This window comes from Panthera uncia, chromosome C2 (genome assembly GCF_023721935.1).
Source record: "Panthera uncia isolate 11264 chromosome C2, Puncia_PCG_1.0, whole genome shotgun sequence".
NCBI lineage: Eukaryota > Metazoa > Chordata > Mammalia > Carnivora > Felidae > Panthera > Panthera uncia.
In genome coordinates this window covers 122,149,917-122,169,761 of record NC_064810.1, presented here as the reverse complement: position 1 = coordinate 122,169,761, position 19,845 = coordinate 122,149,917, and the positions used below count along the sequence as shown (strand labels likewise).

At 36.7% G+C, this 19,845-nt stretch overlaps 1 protein-coding gene across 1 annotated transcript in view; it reads left to right on the top strand.

The window, feature by feature from the left end:
• ARMC8 (armadillo repeat containing 8) overlaps positions 1 to 19,845 on the top strand; it is a 107,387-nt gene that overhangs the window by 34,654 nt on the left and 52,888 nt on the right. The window contains exons 3-9 of the mRNA XM_049628763.1: positions 5,060 to 5,131; positions 6,531 to 6,673; positions 6,775 to 6,872; positions 10,533 to 10,625; positions 16,279 to 16,359; positions 18,238 to 18,313; positions 18,410 to 18,500. Of these exons, the coding sequence (XP_049484720.1) occupies positions 5,060 to 5,131; positions 6,531 to 6,673; positions 6,775 to 6,872; positions 10,533 to 10,625; positions 16,279 to 16,359; positions 18,238 to 18,313; positions 18,410 to 18,500 (654 nt within the window). The remainder of the gene's footprint in view (positions 1 to 5,059; positions 5,132 to 6,530; positions 6,674 to 6,774; positions 6,873 to 10,532; positions 10,626 to 16,278; positions 16,360 to 18,237; positions 18,314 to 18,409; positions 18,501 to 19,845) is intronic.

Sequence of the window (19,845 nt, the reverse complement as noted above, 5' to 3'; positions counted from 1 at the left end):
TAAGAGATTCTAGGTAGATTTTAGCTAAGAACATACCCTAACAGATGCATTTTTGTAACATCTTAATATTGGCTTCTTCTCCCATCTTCAAAGAGTGGGATATTCCCAAGGCTTACCTTTTAGCTTCCTACCTGGATATTTTTTGTCTCACCTCAAAGATAATTCATTGTGTCCAAAATCAAGATAGATCTTTGTCTTGTTAAGGGACTTATTTTCCAAGCTTCCTACTGTTCTCTGCATCCAGGAACTCAGACTTGAAGTAGTCACTTGAGATATATATCCAATTTCCTGTACCCATCAAATCATCTTATTAACTGCTTCTTCAGAATGTGCTCTGTATTAATGATTCTCGTGGCTGCCATCTTAGTCTCACATAACCTGATACCTGGAAGGATTGTGTAATTCCTTCAGCAAACGTTTACTGAGTGCCTACCATGTGCTAGGCATTGTGATAGGGTGAGAGTGTGTACAAATAAATAATAAAGTCATTGCTCTGGAAGATCCAGAAGTCTAGTGAAGGAGTCAGATAGCTAAATAGACAGTCCACTATAGTTTGGTTAGTGAATGCTGTGGTAATCATAAGTACAGGGTAGTAGTTATGGGACCACAGAGGAAGGGCATCAGCCGTTTAGTTCCCTTTCTTGACTCTAGTATTATCTGCATTCCCATCCAATCCACATTCAGCTTACCTTCCTTAGTCACTGCTTCCTTGATACGCTTTTTCTGTTGGAAACTTGATTGCTCCTTAATCTATCCCTCTTTAGTTTGTCTCTTCTGCCTATCACTTTTCTTTATGTTCTGCTTAGTATTCCCACTTTAAAGGGACACTTCTTTTTAATCTAGGCTCCTGGTCCTGCCCTAGAAATATGATGTGTTCATTTCCAATATGGTCTTCTATGAATGGCTTTTCCATTTGCCCTTCCCATTCACTATCTAAATCCTGGCCGTTTTCTGAGGTTCATTTAGTTCCTGCCATTGCCTAAAAACCTGGTAAGCTTGTCTGATCATCTATTTATCTCAGGCCTATAAGCACTTGATTTATAATATAGCACTGCTTTACATTGTTAGTGTTGTTTTTATCTCCCCAAGAAGATTGTAAACTCTTCAAACATCCCATTATGTGATGCTTTCGTATTCTTTATAGAGCCTAACACAGTGCTGAGCTCAAAATTTAATTGTTGAATTTCAGTAGTATATAAGTAGGGCATTTTTTCCTTTGAGTATTAAAAGTTGGTAGATAATGAGAGCCGCCTGGGTGGCTCAGTTAAGCGTCCAACTCTTGATTTCAGCTCAGGTCATGATCTCACAGTTCATGAGTTCGAGCCCCCTCTGTGCTATCAGCACAGAGCTTGCTTGGGATTCTCTATCTCCCTCTCTCTGTGTCCCTCCACTGCTTGGGCATGCACACACTTTCTCTTTCTCTCTCAAAAATAAACATTTTTTAAAAAGTTGGTATATATGAGATATATTCCTTTGGTCTACTGGGAAAAGGATATCTTTAAAATGAGAAATGCTTTTATCTTGTATAAAATGTGAAATTGAAACACGGGAGGAAAAAGGAAATACATTAGCTGACTTCTTTTTGATCAGTTTGTTCTGATTGCCTGATATGCTGGAGGTAATGGAAAAAACACTTGACATAAAAGACATTGATTGAGACTGGCTCTATCATTTAATGTGGAGCTCTGAGAAAAGCCCCAAACCTGATTCTTAGCTTCCTCATCAGTAAAATGGGGTTAATATTACTCAAGATTGTGATGAAGATTAAATAAAATAATAGATATGGAATGCTTTGTAAACTTCAAGGCAGTATATAAGTTTTGCATAATTTTTTTGTGCTCCCATCTTGGATGATAGTTGTGAGTTTGCATTTTACAGAAATCTGGATTTCTCTGTGGTGCATTTTGTGATCCATTGATAGTAACCTCTCTGATATTTTCAGGTCATACTAGCTTTCTTGCCTCCCAAGAGGAAATAGACCTCTATCCTAACAAAATAATGAATGTGCTATGTTAGAGGGTAGCTAGCAGGGACACCTAACCCAGACCTGGGAGTTGTCAGGGCAAGCTTCCTGGAAGAAGTGACATGAATATCTATGATCAGACCTGAAAGATGAGTAAAGTTAGCCACAGGAAGGTGTGAGAGGGGGGATAAGGAGAAGAGAGAGAAAATAGCTACACTCTGGCTGGCTCTGAGATTTAATCTTATACCATATTTAGATCTGCTACAGATAAGTATATATGCTAATGATTATTTCTTTTGGTTGTAACTATTTCATAGAAATGATCTTCTAGTATCCCTTTATAGTTAACACCTGACGAGAATTTATTTGCTGGGTGTTAAGGTCTCTTCATTATGTACCATAGATATATTTATTTTACTTACGAAAGCCGTAGCAAGAATTATTTTCTTTAGACCTTGGTCCATTTTAGTAATTGTATTCTCTTCAGTCTGCATTTACTCTGTAACTACCAGCTACCTCCTTCATGTCTTTTTTGTGAACTATTAAGAGAACTGGAAAATTGGTTTTGGAGGGGGTTTGGTTTGCTTTTGTCTATAAAAACATTTACTTTTGTGAGGTTTCAGATACTTGGAACACATAAGGTAATGTAAGGACACCTCATTTCTGCTTAGTTTAGGAAGAGTGGAGAGAAATCTGGGGAAATGTTCCTGTTGGGAATTCCAGAATAGAGAATGGTACCTGGCAAAAAAAATAGGCTCTCAATAGATATCTGCTGGACAAATGGATGTGCTACATTAGTATAGACAGAACACATTAAGAGAAGGCAAGAAGACGAAAGTAAATGGTAAACTGCTAAGTTAGGGTCTATAAGTTGATGATTGAGAAGTAAATCTCCATAAGGAGGTAGAAGCCTATGCTTTGTTCTGTGAGGCTTTGATATCCCATGATTTTATAATTGTCTATCAGAACTTGGTTAAAACCCTAGTAAGCTTCATTCAGCTTAGTCCCCATAAATGAAAAAATACTCTTACTTTTCCCCTGTGAACCATGTAGAAGATCTGAATGATGGTTTATAGAGAGAAACAGATAAGGCCCTGAAAAAAAATAGACCTACCTTCAGGCACTGAGCTACTGGGAGGAAGACTAGGCCAACAGTGGTTGGCTCCAAACTTGGGAAAATGCCATTCAAAAACTTGTGGCAAGAATCCGCTTTCAGCACATCACTGCATCATAGCAGTATTTTTCTGCCATAATTGAAGAAGGTAATTAAGGAGAAAAGGTATTATAATTATTATCAGGGTTTTTAATGCCGATGATTTTGGTTGGTATTGGAAACACATGCTGACTATAACATTTGTTGATTTTTTAAAGTAGCTTTTTCTCCCTGTTTTCCACTGTTTTTCTACAAAATCATGGTTTACCAATTATAGAATTTTTTAGGATTCTAAGTTTCAAAGTTGACAAAACATTTCTGTATATGTTAGAGCTCTGTTGCCTAGAAAGAGTCAAAAGAGACACTGTGTGAGAATGTAGAGGAACTTATTGGGGATACGAAAGAAATTGGTGAGCTAAGAACTTTGAGGCTCTATACTGATGGTCTTAACACTGTCAGACGTGATCCCCCCCATAAATATTTGTTAATGACGCCTGTACTACCCTGAAATTAAATTAGTAATAATAAAACTCCTCACATACATAACTCCAAAAATAATATAATGCCTTCCCTGCTTATAGTATAAGTGAAAAAAAATTTTAAGATACTTTATAATGTTTCCATATGTAAACATTTAGTCATGAATACGTTAGAAAACTTCAGCAGTGTGAGTGCAAGAGCTGAAAATGTGGACTGATGTATTGATAACTCTAGTACTGTGAGTGGACACTGTGCTGGTGGTCTGATTTCCCAAAATGAAATAACTTATAATAAAAAGTATAATCTTCTTTTTATTTACAGGACAAATGCAATACTGAAAAATACCATTTTCTTTAAAAGTATACAAAAAACACTTTCTAATTGTAAAACTATGGCCAGAAATTTCCACACACCCTCATTAACTTCCAAAATGCCCCTATGGGGCTTTAATCCTCTCTTCCCCACTTTGAGAACCACTGCTGTGTAGAATCACTTAGCATTCTAGTGTTTTATATTAAGATAGAACTACTGACTGATGAGGGTATTTTTTATTAATCATCTTATTAGTAGTACTCTGTTTACATGGAGCTATTTATTTTTTCTCAACCTGTCATTTGGGACCAGTCAGTGTTTGTGAACCAATTGGTCATTCATAGAGATACTGTTCTTGTGGAATCAAGTTTTACTCCTGAGGAAGTAAAGATCTGAGTGTAGCTACAATAAAAAATGTGGGTGAATATGTGGGAAATAAAAGGTTTTTTTTCTTACTTTTTAATCTCTTTGAAAGGTAATAGGCTGCTTAACTAAAAAAATAGTAACAGTATATTGTTATTTCTAACCAATTAAAAAAATACGTATGACAGTAATAGCACAAAGAATGGATGTAAAAATGGAAGTATATGTCTGCAAGGCTCTTAGAACACAAACGAAATAAGATAATATTCCTTGAAGACTGACTGTGATAAGTTAAAACATACATACTGTAAATCGTAAGACAACCACTAAAAAGCAACAAAACAAAACTCAAAGAAGCACAGCTAATAAGACAATAAAAGGAGATAAAATGGAACCATAAGAAACAATCAGCCCAAAGAAGTCAGAAAAATAGGAAAGAAAGGAACAAAATCATGATCCCTGAAGCAACGTTAGATATAATGTGTGGGCCTTTTCTGAAGAACTCAACATTCTTTGTATTGGAAGTCTTTTATGAGTGCTCAGGGTATCTCCCACTTCCCCCACTCCCCTACTTTCCTGTATTACAGCCCTCAGGTTCACTCAGTACCTATCTCTGTTCTTCCCTTTGGTACTCCAGGTGAAAAAGGATCGGGGTTTCACTTTGTCACTGATATTTATACTTGTCAATCCAAGATGTTGCATAGTAAAGATAAAGTGCAAAGAATTGATCATTGATGTTTCTGTGAGGTCTCAACATCCCTTGCCCTTTTCTCTTCCCCTGAATTCAGAGACATGAAAAATGCTGTAATTGGAAACAACAAGCAGAAAGCCAATCTCATTGTTTTAGGAGCTGTTCCAAGGTATGTTTGCTATCATCCCCTTTTCTGCTATTCATACTAAGTTTCTGATGTGTTTCTCATTCTCCTCTGTAAGACCCATCTTTTTTCTATGTTGTCTATCTTGTTTTAAAAGCCTCTTAATTTTTAAAATAAATGCTTTGAAATATATGAAGCATATCTTTAGGAATTTTTAAATACCAGAGAATGGAATATGAAGCAAATATATTAATACTTTTTGGAAATTCAGGAAGATCATTGACCCTATAATAAAGATGTGTTGGGTAGATAGACAATATATACCAGCCTGATTCTTCTCTATCTCCTCAGAGAGCTTTGGCAGTTTTATATGATTGGATAATAATTTCTTAGGATTCTCAAAACCTTTTTAAAATAAATTGACAAAAATTCCTGCTTGATTTTTAATCCTGCTTTTTTTTTAATTTCTAATTTTTAGAATTTGCTGTTTTTTAACTTAGAAAGTTTGATCTTTTGTCTGATGAACTAAATAAGCTTCTTTTTGGCAGACAGTGATAACTGTATAACTTTCTCTTTGCCTTTGGTACTCAGAACTAAGTTTTATGTACACTGGCTATAAGTTTTTTATTCAGAATTTTTAATACTTTGTTTTTTTCTTTTCTTCATATCTGTCTTTTGATGCAGGATGGATGGCTTTATTGTTTTTATCATAACTGACCTCAAATATATACTGTGGTAACCATAAAACTCTCAGCAGCCTTTCTTAGGGGATTAGTGTTCAGTGTATGTAAATATACTTTAAGGAATGTGTGTGTTTTACTGTAGAACATAAAGGAGATGGTCGTAAGTGGTGGATGATTAGAGTTTAGGGAATATTTGCTTCACAGGCAGGGCTGGGGTAGAAATGAGAGGATCTCCTGGTTTCCCAAATGGGAGAACTGGGGAGAGAAGAGTTTTCCTTGCTTGAAGAGTTGCACAAGGACTCTGATTATTTCTTCTGGCTAAACCTCTGTGATCTCTGAACTATACCTCTGGATAGTCCAGGTCCCTTTCTAGTCTGAATTTGAGATCTGACAGCACTTGGCTTGGACTGTCCAGAGTCTTCATATCCTGGAGTGGAAGATAACATGGACTGTGGTGCTGCTCTGTCTACTTGTGGACAAATTTCAGAATAATAGTTCTGATAAATTCTAAGATTGTATGTAATAGTTCTTTGGCTCAAAATGAATAAACTCTCTTCTTGATTTTTTACCCAAATATTCCTTTATTAAGTTAGTAATTGATATAAACAAATGACCATTTCCTAGCCTTCTATAAGCTCACCAACCATACTTTTAGTATGTGGGATGTATTGGTAGCATTTTTCTGTCACATTACTTTTAGCTAATTTACTTGTGTTTAATTTTTTTTAGTCTTCTCTGTTTGTCAAATTCCTTCTTTTTAGATTATTGTACTTGCTTCAGCAAGAAACCTCAAGCACAGAGTTGAAAACTGAATGTGCAGTGGTATTGGGGAGTCTTGCTATGGGTACTGAAAACAACGTCAAGTCTCTTCTAGATTGCCATATTATCCCTGCCTTACTGCAAGGTATGTAAGGAAGTCATTTTTGTACAAGTAAAAATTAGAATCAATTTGCAGTGTTTAAAATACGGATTGAAAGGAGTCTCACATCTCTCTTCTATTGACAGGACTACTGTCTCCAGACCTGAAGTTCATTGAAGCTTGCCTCCGGTGCCTGCGCACCATCTTCACCAGTCCCGTCACTCCAGAGGAGCTACTGTATACAGTGAGTTGTAGAAGTGTTTGAATCATCAGTTAGCTTTCACTAACAACCTACTTCTGCTTTATTCGGCATCTCAAAAGTCATCATAATTATGTTATGGGAAAATCTCAAGTATGTCAGTGTTTGCCAGTAGGCAGATATCAGATGTTCTAGATCTTTTAAAGAAGTGGAAGATAGTATCAGACCTTGAGGAATTTATAAGCTGTTTAAAAAACCTATTTTGATCTCCTAATACCAAATTAAAGACAATATATTTAATGTACTTACTCTAGGTTAAATCCAGCAGAGTCAGCTTTACAGAGAATTTGACCTGGATCTTGAATAATGGATAAGATTTAGAGAAGTGGAGAGGAAAGAGGCCATTCTAGGAAAGATCTGTGTAAGAATATGCAGGGCGGTGGGCAGAGTAGTCTAATGTGGGAAAGTCATCAGTGTTAGTTTCAACTGGAGAGGTGACCCAGAACCAGCCTATAGGAGGCTTGTTTGCCAGGCTAGAATCAGAACATGTGTGAGAGAATCTGGAGATCTTTAGAGTCATTCAATAGATTTCAAAAACCTCAGGGATTATTAGGGGGCATTTATTTATTGATTACATAAGACTTCTTAACGAACATTATCCAGGCCAATATTTTTCAAACTCTCTGACCTATAATCCATGATAAATACATTTTCCATTGCCACACTGTGTGTGTGAGAGAGAGAGAGACAGAGACAGAGACAGGGAGAGGGAGAGAAAGGGGATGCAGGGCGGTGGGGGGGAGGTGAAGACAGAAAGAATATTCCTGTGACAGTCTTCACAAAACAATTCTATAAATGTGATGCCCTCTGGTTTCTATTCTAACCTTTCTTGTTCTTAAAAATACACTGGTTGTGTTTCTCTGAGCCAACACAAAGAATCAGTGTCAGATAGGACACATTACTGTTCTTATCTAGAATCACATTTTACGAATATTTCAAGAATATAAGCAATCAAGAGGCATAGGCATAGCAAGCAGGGGGAGGATGGAATGTCATGAGTCTCTATAGTCCATCCTCCCCACATTGGACACATGCTCCTTTGGCCCATAATGATGCATAAGGTCTGTAAGTGAGGTTCATGGGTCACTTCACACAGCAGGGAAGCTCTAAATTATGCAACATCTCAATTTTACACAGCAGGAATTTGTACAGTATTCTTCAGGGAGCTATTCTTCATAGATCGATACTGTTCAGTACAACAGTTCTTAGACTCGAGCATAGACCATGATTACCTGGCGGGTTTATTAAGCACAGATTGCTGGAACCTACTGCCCGACTTTCTGATTCAGTGAGTCTGGGGTAGGGCCTGAGAATTTGCTTTTCTAACAAGTTTCCAGGTAGCTCAGAGGCTGCTGGTCCATGGACCACTCTTTGAGAACTAATGATTTATGCTTTAAGCTGTCCTAAATTGGGGACATCCTCCACAAAGCTTTATACAGAGAAGAACTCTCCTCCTAATAAATGTCAGTTTCCCTGAAGGTCCTATTTTGATGTTTACAAAGAGATTAAACCAATCACTTGTCTTCTTTACCCTATAAGTTTCTCTACATTCCCGGTAACAGTGAGGAATTGATCCTGGCCAGCAGTTTTAACTCCTTCCTCCTCATTTTCCAAAATGATTTTATGACCCACTAATGGATCATGGTACATAATTTGGAAAACTGGTTTATACCAACTTAATTTTTACATAAGAACAATTAGGCTCAGGGACATTAAGTGGCTTTCACAGTGAGAATGTCTAAATTATGAAACATCTCAGTTTTATGCCTCAGAGACAATGTGAGTCTGTGAAAAGTGTTGCATAGGATAATGACAGTGTTTTAGTTTAATTTATTGGTGTCTGTGATCTGGATTGTATAGAGCTAGCAGGCATAGCAACTCAGGCAGTAGACTGAAAAACAAGGCAGTCCACTTAGAAGAGGACAGGATGTCTAGTTTGAAATCCTTTTTGTCCGATGGGTGCCTTTGGGCAAATTATGCAACTGTTCTTTGCTTTGTTTAATCAACTATAAATTGCAGATCTGTGAGACAATTGGCAGAAAGGAGGCAGGTGTAACAGGAAAACTGCAGGATGAGCGAGCAATGGAGGAAAGAAAGGAGGTGGAAGTAGTTTCAGGAGCTTAAGAGAAGCTTTTGTAGCATCCTTTCAATTGCCTGTTTTCTTAGCTGCTACTTGTTTCCCTGTCTTCTATCAATGTAACCATTGCCCCCACCCCCACCCCCATAAAAACAGACATGTGCTTGACATTCTCATCTTCTCTCTTCCTTTTCTTTCTGTGATTTTCTTTGAAGTTTTCTAAATTTTTCATTTTGTTTTTAAACTGCTTATGATAATATAGAGGATTATACTAACAAGCCAAGGGAAAGATTCTACTTATAGGAAATCAGCAGCCTTCTATTTTCCTACTTAGCTGTTATATATCTTGGGCATTCTTTTTCTTTCTAAGGGAAACCCCAAATCTTGTTCATCCCAACATGCCAACATACTCTTTAAAAAAAAAAAAAAAAAAGGTTTTTTTTTAACGTTTTTACTCATTTTTGAGAGAGTGCTAGTGGGGGAGGGACAGAGAGAGAGGGAAACACAGAATCTGAAGTAGGCTTCAGGCTCTGAGCTGTCAGCACAGAGCCTAATGAGGGGCTGAAACCCGTGAGCCATGAGATCATGACCTGAGCCAAAGTCGGACACTTAACCTACTGAGCCACCCAGGTGTCCCCCAGCATGGTACTCTTAAGTTGCCTTCTTTGCCCTCTGTTGTCTTTTGTCAAAGTGTGGTCTATGGACCAGCAGCATCAGCTGCATCTGAGAGCTTAGATGCTACTCCAAACCTACAGAATCAGAATCTGCACATACTGAATATCCCCTGGGATTTTGCATGCACATTCATGTTTGGGATATATAGCTCCAGGACTCATGACAGCATTGACTAGGAGGCTTGAGCTAAGTCTCTTTTTCCATCTGTGGTTCAGTCCAAATACCTTTCAACTTTTAATTGCCTTTGCACCCTAAGAAAAAAGAGATTCTTGGAGAGCCCTGCAGCAGTTTGGGCAGATTCTCCTCTCTTCCACTGCTCCATCATGTATCTTGCTAAGTGTCAGCAGTAGGCAGAGAACATGCTCTAAGTGAGAAGTTGATATTTTATAAATTGTCTTGTGAAGATTGAAATTAGCTAACTACAGTCATCATAATTCTTACTAGTTACTGATACTGATTCTTGCTAGTTACTGATACTGCAACATCTCAGAGATCAAAACTGTCACTTGTTATTTTTATATATTTACTCCTTATAGGCTATTTATTATTGTATATCTTATTCACATTTTGGTTTCAGAACAGATTTCTGTCAAGTCTTTTGAAATGATTTTGTTTTATTGTGGGGATGTAGGCTGTTTATTGGAGAGAAATTGAGAATTTCCCATTCTTGTATTTTGTTGTTGAGGATGAATATTGAAGCCCCTCTCCTTGTCCTTTACCTGAACAGTTTTGGGGACTGTGTTGTTTTTGTTTTGCTGTGTTCCTTAAAGAGACTTGATTGACTGATTAAGCTAAGAAGCTTGCATATGTACCTGCTCATGGAAATAATTGGTTAGGTGTATTCACAATGCCTAAGTTCCTTGTTACCGTGCTCTCTTTTCCTTTGACTGCAGGATGCCACGGTGATCCCACATCTCATGGCGCTGCTCAGCAGGTCCCGCTACACCCAGGAGTACATCTGTCAGATCTTCTCACACTGCTGTAAAGTAAGAACCAGAATAAATGTTCTCTGTAGTGTAAAATCTTAAATGGTCTCAGAAGACGTGCCATCCTTGTGTATCCTCCCAGAGATAACATACATATATAAGCAGACCTATGTATATATCTCTTCTTTCCCTTTTGGGACACAGATGGTAGCATTGCATACATACTGTTCTGCACCTTGCATTTTTCTTAACTTAAAACTTACCCCATGTCAGTACATAAGGAGCTCCCTCATTTTTTTTCCAATAGTAGTGTAGTATTTTACTATATGCAATATACACTGTATACAATACTACATATATATATATACACACTATATATATATACACACAGTTTATATGTATATAGTGTGTATATATATATAGTATATGTATACTGTATATATATGTATGTGTATATACTGTGTGTATATATATGTATGTGTGTGTATATATGTGTGTATATATGTATGTATGTATATAGTGTATATATGTACATATATGTATATGTATATATAGTGTGTATATGTATGTATGTATATAGTGTATATATGTACATATATGTATATATGTATGTATATATATATAGCGTGTGTATATATAGTGTACAATACTATATATATATACACACACAGTATACTGTGTGTGTGTGTGTGTGTGTATATATATATATACACACACTGTGTGTGTGTGTGTGTGTATATATATATATGTATACTGTGTATATATATATATAGTATTGTATATAGTATGTCCAATATAGTAAAATACTATATACAATAATTATATTGTATACACTATATATTATATACAATAATTTGTTTAACCAGTTATCTATTGTTGGACATTTGCCTTGTTTCCAGTCTTACATTATCACAAAGCAATGCTGCAGAAATAACTTGTGTAAAGCATTTTATAAGAACCGGAATTGCTGAGTCAAAGTGTGTGCATTTGTAATTTTACCATATATTTACTGTCTTGTTTTGGGGTTGTACCATTTTATACTCCTACCAGTAGTATGTGATCATGACTATTTCCCCATACTCTCATTGTTGGAAATTGTTTTAAGTGATGTCCTTCCTATGCGGAGAAGTGGGAGATTCTTCTGTGGTAATTGTTGAGAGAAATTTCTGTTCCTAAAAGGGCCTGAACCTAAACTTAACAGTGTCATAAAGTGCTACTTATTTTGCTTACTAGTTTATATACTGAGTGTTCTCTTTTGATAGCCATGGGTGATTATCTATTTGGAACTTTCATAATTTCTACACATTTGCTAATTTCTAAACAAATAATTTTTTGTTGCCTGATGATTCTATAAGTTTTTCAGGACAGCATTACTCACCTACCTATATTTATAATACAAAGACAAAGTAAGGAGTTTGGGAAACTATAGGAAATATAGGAAAGAGAAGTGAGCACCAACATATGAAATTAGGAAGATCATGGATCTATGCTATTTTAGATCAGTTTCCCAAAGAAATGAAAATTAAATCACTTGGTTCCACAAAAAGTATCATTATTGTTTGTTTAACCACTTCCCATCCCCAAATCTTAGCTGACTTTCACAGCTTATTCAGTTCTATTTAAGACATTTAGAATTTAAGAATTTTATCAAAGTCTTTGAAGTTTACTTTTCAGATTGATTTGACAGTGTGTAAGCTAACTCGTAGGACCAGGGATATCAAACACTCCTTTAATCTCTTGAGGTGAGCAAAGATAGCCTTTGAGAAAAATGACAATTTTGTTGCAATTCATTTGCTAAAAAGGAGCTGAACTCAACAAGGTGTAGAATTTTCCAACAGTGAAATGAAGTCTTCTAGCCAGCCCGAGAAGATAGGTAAAGAAGGATACTCCAGAACTCCTGTGCCTTGTTAAAAATCTTTCTGCGATGAGTGCTTGAGAGCACAGCATCTACTAGTTATAACCACAGTAATCCCAAAGGAGCACTGAAAGTTGGACCTGGGGGTGTAACTACTACATGTCAAATGACTGTTACATCGTGAGAAGTGTGAATAATCCCATTCCAGAAGTTACCCAAATAGCTTTTATTTATCTTATTTTTTTTAAGTATGTTCGTTAATTTTATGAGAGAGAAAGGGAGAGAAAGTGCAAGTAGGAGAGGGGCAGAGAAAGAGGAGAGAGAAAGAATCCCAAGCAGGCTCTGCCCTGCCAGGCTCAAACTCATGAACTGTGAGATCGTGACCTGAGCCAAAATCAGATGCTTAACCAACTGAGCTACCCAGGCGCCCCTCCAATAGCTTTTAGAATGACTCATCAGAAACTTTTAAGTCCTTTTAGGCTTGCTCATCTAAAACTTCTCAGTGCTTTTTTAGCTGAAATCGTGGATGAAAGAATACCATTAAATCACTGGTTCTTTTGCTGGAAAGAACTTACACTCAGCATCATGCCACTGACAGAACTGAAGATGTTATCAGAGAAAATCACCTTAACTCAGCTTTCTTTTAGCTGATATGCTAATAATAATTAGCATTTGCCACTGTAATTAAAGGACCAAATTTAAGTGTTCTGAGATACAACTAGACTTTAGGAAACGTAATAGCATTTATAAACCCAGTGATAATTAGCCCAAAATAAAATGTTAATTTTTCTACTGATTAGTAATGTGAATCTTTGAAAATAATTGATTTAATGATCTCTTTTAGTCATTAACTATAAAAACCTTTTACTTTCGTGTTGTTTAGTTTATAGACTTAAGACTTACAAATTTGAATATACAGTTGACCCTTGGACAGTGCAAGGGTCAGGGGTGCCAAACCCTGCTCAGTCAAAAATCGGCATATACCCTTTGACTTCCTAAAACTTTGCTAATAGCCTACTATTGACTGGAAGACTTTCTGATAAGCAGTTGAGTATTTTGTGTTGTATGTACTATATACTGTTTTCTTACAATATTTTGTGTTTTATATGTATTATATACTGTATTCTTATAATAAAGTAAGCTAGAACAAATAAAATGTTATAAGGAAAATCATGAAGAGAAAATACATTTATGGTACTGTGCTGTGTGTATTGAAAAAATCCACATAGAAGTGGATCCGCACAGTTCAAATCCACTGTTCACGGGTCAGCTGTACTGGTCTCAATATTAAATACATTTACATACTTTGGGGGAGGGGGAGACAGAAAAAGGGATAATTAAAGCATTTGTCTTATGAGCTAATCCTAATTATATCTTTGAAATTCTCTCCCTGATTTATTAAGGAGCGAAAAAGGGCTAGTAAAATGAATTGGAACTAAATTGTTGTCGCTCTCAAACAGGTTACTCCGAAACTTCTGAGACCTGTCTTTTGGAGCTTAAAAACTTAGTGACTTATTTGCTTCCCACCCTGTGGATGTTGCCTCACTAGCCCAGGTTGATCAAGAGAGACTTGATAAGAAACAAATGAAAGCTCTGTCTCTAGTTGGTTCCGTCACTAATTGCTTCCTTGTAATTATTTTTACACAATCCTATGTACAAGCACAGAGGAGGAAGAGCTGCTTTTGTCATCATTATTTGCTGCTATCGTTGGGGCAAAGAAATTGAAGGATTTTAAAAACTATGTCTTGTAGGCAGCAGGGACCAGTTATGTTAAGTAAATTGCATTGTGCTTCATCTTTTTCATAATATGGCTTCATCAGTACAGATATTGCATACATGAACTAGCTCTTAGAAAGAATGTGCATGGGGGCACCTGGGTGGCTTAGTCAGTTGAGCTTCTGAATTCGGGTCAGGTCATGATCTCATGGTTCATGAGTTTGAGCTCCGCGTAGGGCTCTGTGCCAACAGCTGCTTCTCCCTCCCTCTGTGCCGCTCCCCTGCTATCTGTCTCTCAAAAATGAATAAACATTAGAAAAAAAGTTCAATAAAGCATTGTTTTTAATAGTGAGACATTAGAAAGTACCTAATATATGTAATGTGGGTTTGCCTGAATAAAGTGTGGACATTATGTATCAATTAATAATCAGAAATTAGGAGAAGTTAGAAAATGTATAGAAATTAAGAGAGAAATGACTGAAGTTTTTTTGTTTTTTAAAGTGCTCTTTTAATAGAATTATTACCTATAAAATAGAATATGGGTGTTTTGTGATTTAGGACAGTGAGTATTAATCTCCCCACTTCATATGATGGATGCTTTGGTCCATGAAAGAATGAGCATCTACAGGATAGTTGTTACTTGGCTAAAGAGTGGGTTGGAAAAATTGGCTTCAGAGTTTTTTCTAGACTAGCAACTGGTTTCCTTTGGTGAGTCCAGGGAAAGCCAAGTTTCCCTGCTGTGTTTTTCTTTTCTGAATAATGATAAGCATGAAGTAGCATCCTTATCCTTGCTTTGACTTCATTATTGAATGGGTGGGTGGTACATAAAATCAATGCATAGGAGGGGTGCCTGGCTGGCTCAGTTGTTAGAGCATGTAACTCTTGAGCTCTGGATTGTAGATTCAAGCCCCACACTGGGTATAGAGATTACTTAAACTTAAAAAAAAATTATAAATTAGGGGCACCTGGGTGGTTCAGTTGGTTAAGCGGCCGATTTCAGCTTAGGTCATGATCTCAGGGTTTGTGGGTTTGAGCCCCGCGTCAGGCTCTGTGCTGACAGCTCAGAGCCTGGAGCCTGCTTTGGAGTTTGTGTCTCCCTCTGTCTCTCTGCCCCTCCCCCACTCATGCTCAGTCTTTCTCTGTCTCTCAAATAAACATTAAAAAATAATAATAAAATAAATTTTGAAAAATTAAAAAATTAAAATCACATAAGAGCTGTGGCACCCTCAAAGCCCTGCATAAACCTTTAGCTTCTGTCACTTTGAAGATCTTCAGTAAACTGCTTGGTAGAAGATTGTTGATGAAAAATAAAACCCCCGAATTTTCCCATTTCTTCACCTTCCTGTGCTAAGAAATGATGATTTAAGAAGAGAAATGATATAGGGGTGCCTGGGTGGCTCAGTCGATTAAGTGGCCGACTTTGGCTCAGGTCATGATCTCATGGTTTGTGGGTTTGAGCCCCATGTCAGGCTCTGTGCTGACAGCTCAGAGGCTTGAGCCTGCTTTGGATTCTGGGTCTCCCTCTTTCTCTGTCTCTGTCACTTTCAAAAATAAATAAACATTAAAAAAATTTAAAAAGAAATCAGATAGAAACAGAAACCAAAACACTTGCACTTCTCAGTACGGAGTGTTTAGTTTTCCACCATCCATTACTCAAACTTTCCTGATGTATTGAGATGAGTTAAGCTTTGGTCCAGTTCTCCATGCACTTAATTAGTTTTAGAGTTCCTCTGATGAGCTCATCAGTCTAAAGTTGTAAGAATGATTACCACTATTTTCAGTGGACATAGTGGAAGGTTGTGCACATGAAATGTAGAATTGACAGTGATTCTGTTGCCCTGATGGTGTGTTATTTAATAACTGCAAACAGCGTGTGCCTATCAGGGTAGCTTCTTTGTCCCCTTCATTATTTGGGGCGGGGGCGGGGGTGGTGGGTAAGGAAGCAGCAGTTCTACAGAACTGGGATGACATAAGAAATGGCAGCCCCTTGTCTACTCTGCCTTGTTAGGATGGATTAATGCAAGAGAAGGGTAGTTGAGAATTCTGCATTGTAGCGGATGTGCTTTTCTACATTTAAGTAAATGTTTTGTTGGAATGAATCATTACTCTTTTTAATGTACTGTTAATTCTCTTCTCTTACAGGGTCCAGATCATCAAACAATTTTGTTTAACCATGGTGCAGTTCAGAATATTGCTCACCTACTAACCTCAGTATCTTACAAAGTAAGATGTTAAAAATTATGGCCAGATTTTTATACTTTACTTTTGGTTTCTAGAGTCTTCATCTAGAAGGCCCATCTATTTTATTGGTGCTTTGATAGATATTGTGACCAAGAATAACATTTTATCAATAAAATGTTATGGGGCATTGTTATACTACAGCATCCTCTTTAAAAAATTTTAAAAGCCACCCTTGCCTTTGCATTTTATTCAGAATATGGTTGTGACTTGATTTGCTATTGATTTTTACAGTTTTCTCTGCTGTGATGTCAGTGCCAAAGCCACACATGAGGTGTTGCCTTGAAGTGTGTGGAAACAGTGGCTTGCTGTGTCAGAAAGGACTTTGATTGAGCCACAGTGACTCAAACTTACAGCGTATACCCACATATATATCAACATTTAAAATGTGTTCCGTTTTGTATTTTAGGTTAAAAAGTCAAAGGTTTTCAGACTTGCTAATTAAATTTTCTTCACTCTCTTTTATATATAGGTAAACAGCATCACGTTATATAATCAAACGTTACGTTAAAACTTGTGTCACTTCATTGTTGTCCAACTAGTAAGTTATAGCAAATAATGGGGCATTGTCCTAATTGTGTCACATTAGTGCTGGTATGCCAGGAGTTTGTTGTAGAGCAGAGAGAGCAGTAGTCCTTTTTGTCTTCTGTCCTCTTGCACTGATTCTGATCTGCTCTTTTTTTGGTGCTTGGCTGTATTGCAGCCTGCTACTACCTATGTTCTTTCTACTTGAGAGATCCAAAGTTTGATCCTGGTGAAGCACTCACAAGGATAGGAATGGGGAATGGACCCGGCTTGAAATTAATCAGAGCCAGGGGGAGAGCTGCTTCCTCTGCCCTGTGCCACATACAGGCAGGAAGCAGTCAGCACTGGCACACGAAGAAACGATTGCTGGGGTGGCTACTCACTGCCCCTCCTCTTTGTCTTCTTTAACTCCCTCAATTCTCCCTCCTTTTCTTTCTTGTCTTTTCTGCACCAAGCTTCCTTATCTACTGTAACAGATTATGGGTTGTGGAAGGAAAAAGGTTTTGGTGACATTGCTTTTTGTAACATTTGCTCCATTGTCAGTATCACTGACATATTTTATGTCCCACATTTTAGGTGTGCACATGCTAGGGCAGCAGGTCGTTGCCAAAGTGAGGGACAGGGCTTCCCCACACTTCAGCTGCCCAGCCTGCCAATCTCGAGTTGCACACAAAAACATCACATGTGAACTCAGGCTTGGAAGTGAGGATGAGACTGATGAAAACTGAACAGAAAGAGTGAAAAATAATAGCTCTCATAGGAGCACCTACAAATTGTAAAATATGCCGTTATGTGGTCAAGAGTTTGGCCTCAGTAATCTAGTTATGAGGAATAGTAGCACAATTCATGGGTGTTTTAAAAACGAAATTAGTTTAGTCCTTTTCAAATTTTTACTGTAATTTTGTTTCCTCTCCTTCTGTTCTCTTTGCCCCAACCCCATCCCGTATATGACTGTAAGAGCACACTTTTTTTTCATTTGTTCCTAGTTTCTCGTCTTTTCTTCAGTTCTCTGGTTTGTAGTTTGGGAAGAAGTACCCTACTTGAAAGGCAGTTGGTGATTAATTGTTATTAAGTTTTCTTTGTCTTACTAACATCGGGTTTTGTACATTGTTCTTTTAAATTTGATTAGGAATTTATCTGAATTTTAGTTGCCACTTTTTCCTGTTCTTTTCATTCAAAATTGATTTCAGCTTTTAACTTTCTCTACTCTTCAGATATACAGGTGTTATTTTTATTCCCTTGAGGCCTTCTTTTAGTATTTTGTTTTTTCAGAAGAGTTTAGATTCTGAGACATTTAAAATGCATAAATGCATTTTTTTTGTTTATTTATTGTTACAGGTTCGAATGCAAGCACTGAAATGCTTCTCAGTTTTAGCTTTTGAAAACCCCCAGGTATCGATGACCCTGGTAAATGGTAGGCTGGAACTTTGAATGGCATCTACATGATTTAATTTGTGAACTTTGTAGATTTAAAGAATTCCTTAATTCTTGTTCTTTGCTTTATTTCTAGTTTTGGTTGATGGAGAATTATTACCACAAATTTTTGTGAAGATGTTGCAGAGGGATAAACCTATTGAGATGCAGCTCACATCAGCAAAATGGTAAAAAATCAAGATAGTGTGGGAAGAATGACAGTGCTTTATCAATATGTTAAGAGTATTTTTGAACAGCCTAATTAGCTCACTTCCAGTCCCTATCTTCTTTCAGGATTTTAGAATTTGCAAGTCATGGGATTGTCTCACATTTTATTAAATGGGCATGAATTTTTTTACTCCGCTTACTACTAGTAGCATGCAGAGCAGCAACACTCATTTAATTAATGGCTAAGACTGTCTACAGAAAATTACTTTGTTTCATTCAAGCAAATTACTTTGTTTCATTCTCCTTATTTCAGTTGAAATAAGACAGAATTAGATCAGATTTAACTAACAGATTTATGGTAAGGATTAAGACAAGAAAATATAAAGATGTGAAAATATGGAGTGAGAATTAGTTGAGGTTGATAACCAAGGCATGATTTCATAAAATATGGCTTCCTCAAGTTTAGAAAAACAAAGCATAAAATTCTCAGAGATGTCACAGTTTATAAGGTAGTCAAGTTCTTATTATTAGCACATGTCCTGGCTCATATAAGTATTAAGTACATGTCAGTTCTGTAATTATCAATACGTTAATAGGTTGAGCACCTATTCTTTGCTTAATTGTTTAGTTCCAGTATTTAAGAATTTGTGGCTCTGTAGTATTTTGGTGAGAGTAAGGAATTTTCAGTAAAATACTAAAGGATCGTGAATTTTTTGTTTTTTTTTAATATGAGTATACTATTTTGTATTTTTGCATGTTTTTTGTCTTCGCAATTGAGCATTTGCCTCTTTATTTGTAAGGTGAATTCTCTCATGGAACTGGTTTCAAAAAACAATGTGGGTAACAAGTCTTAAGATAAACAATTCAGTCCTCAACAATCTAAGTAAAAATTTTATTTTTTTTTTTAATACTTTCTGTAGAAGCCAGGATATTGAGTGTTTTAGTCCTTCCCCTGCCCCCTCAGCTTACTAAAGGAATCGAATTCAAAAAGGAAATTCATTAATTTAAGTTTCTGAAGTGCTCAGTGTTCAGTACCTACTTAGGGAGGACCAAGTAATTTTATTCTTATTCAAAGCCAGATATAATGGTGAAGGTAAATTGTTTTTCAGTAGAACCAAATCATTGACCTAGTTCTCAAAACCATTGCTGGCAAGCTCTGAAGAGTTAGTAGTTAATTTCTGATAGCTAGCTCTGTGACAAGTTAAGTGCTTCTTCTGTGATACTTACACTACCTTTCTTGGAGTTAAAATATCCCAACTTCATTTAATCTTAGACACTGTTAACTTTATATTTACTTTTAACTCTTTCCCCTTTATATTATGGAAAATTTTAACAAAACAGTATAGAGACAAGCGTAAGGAACTC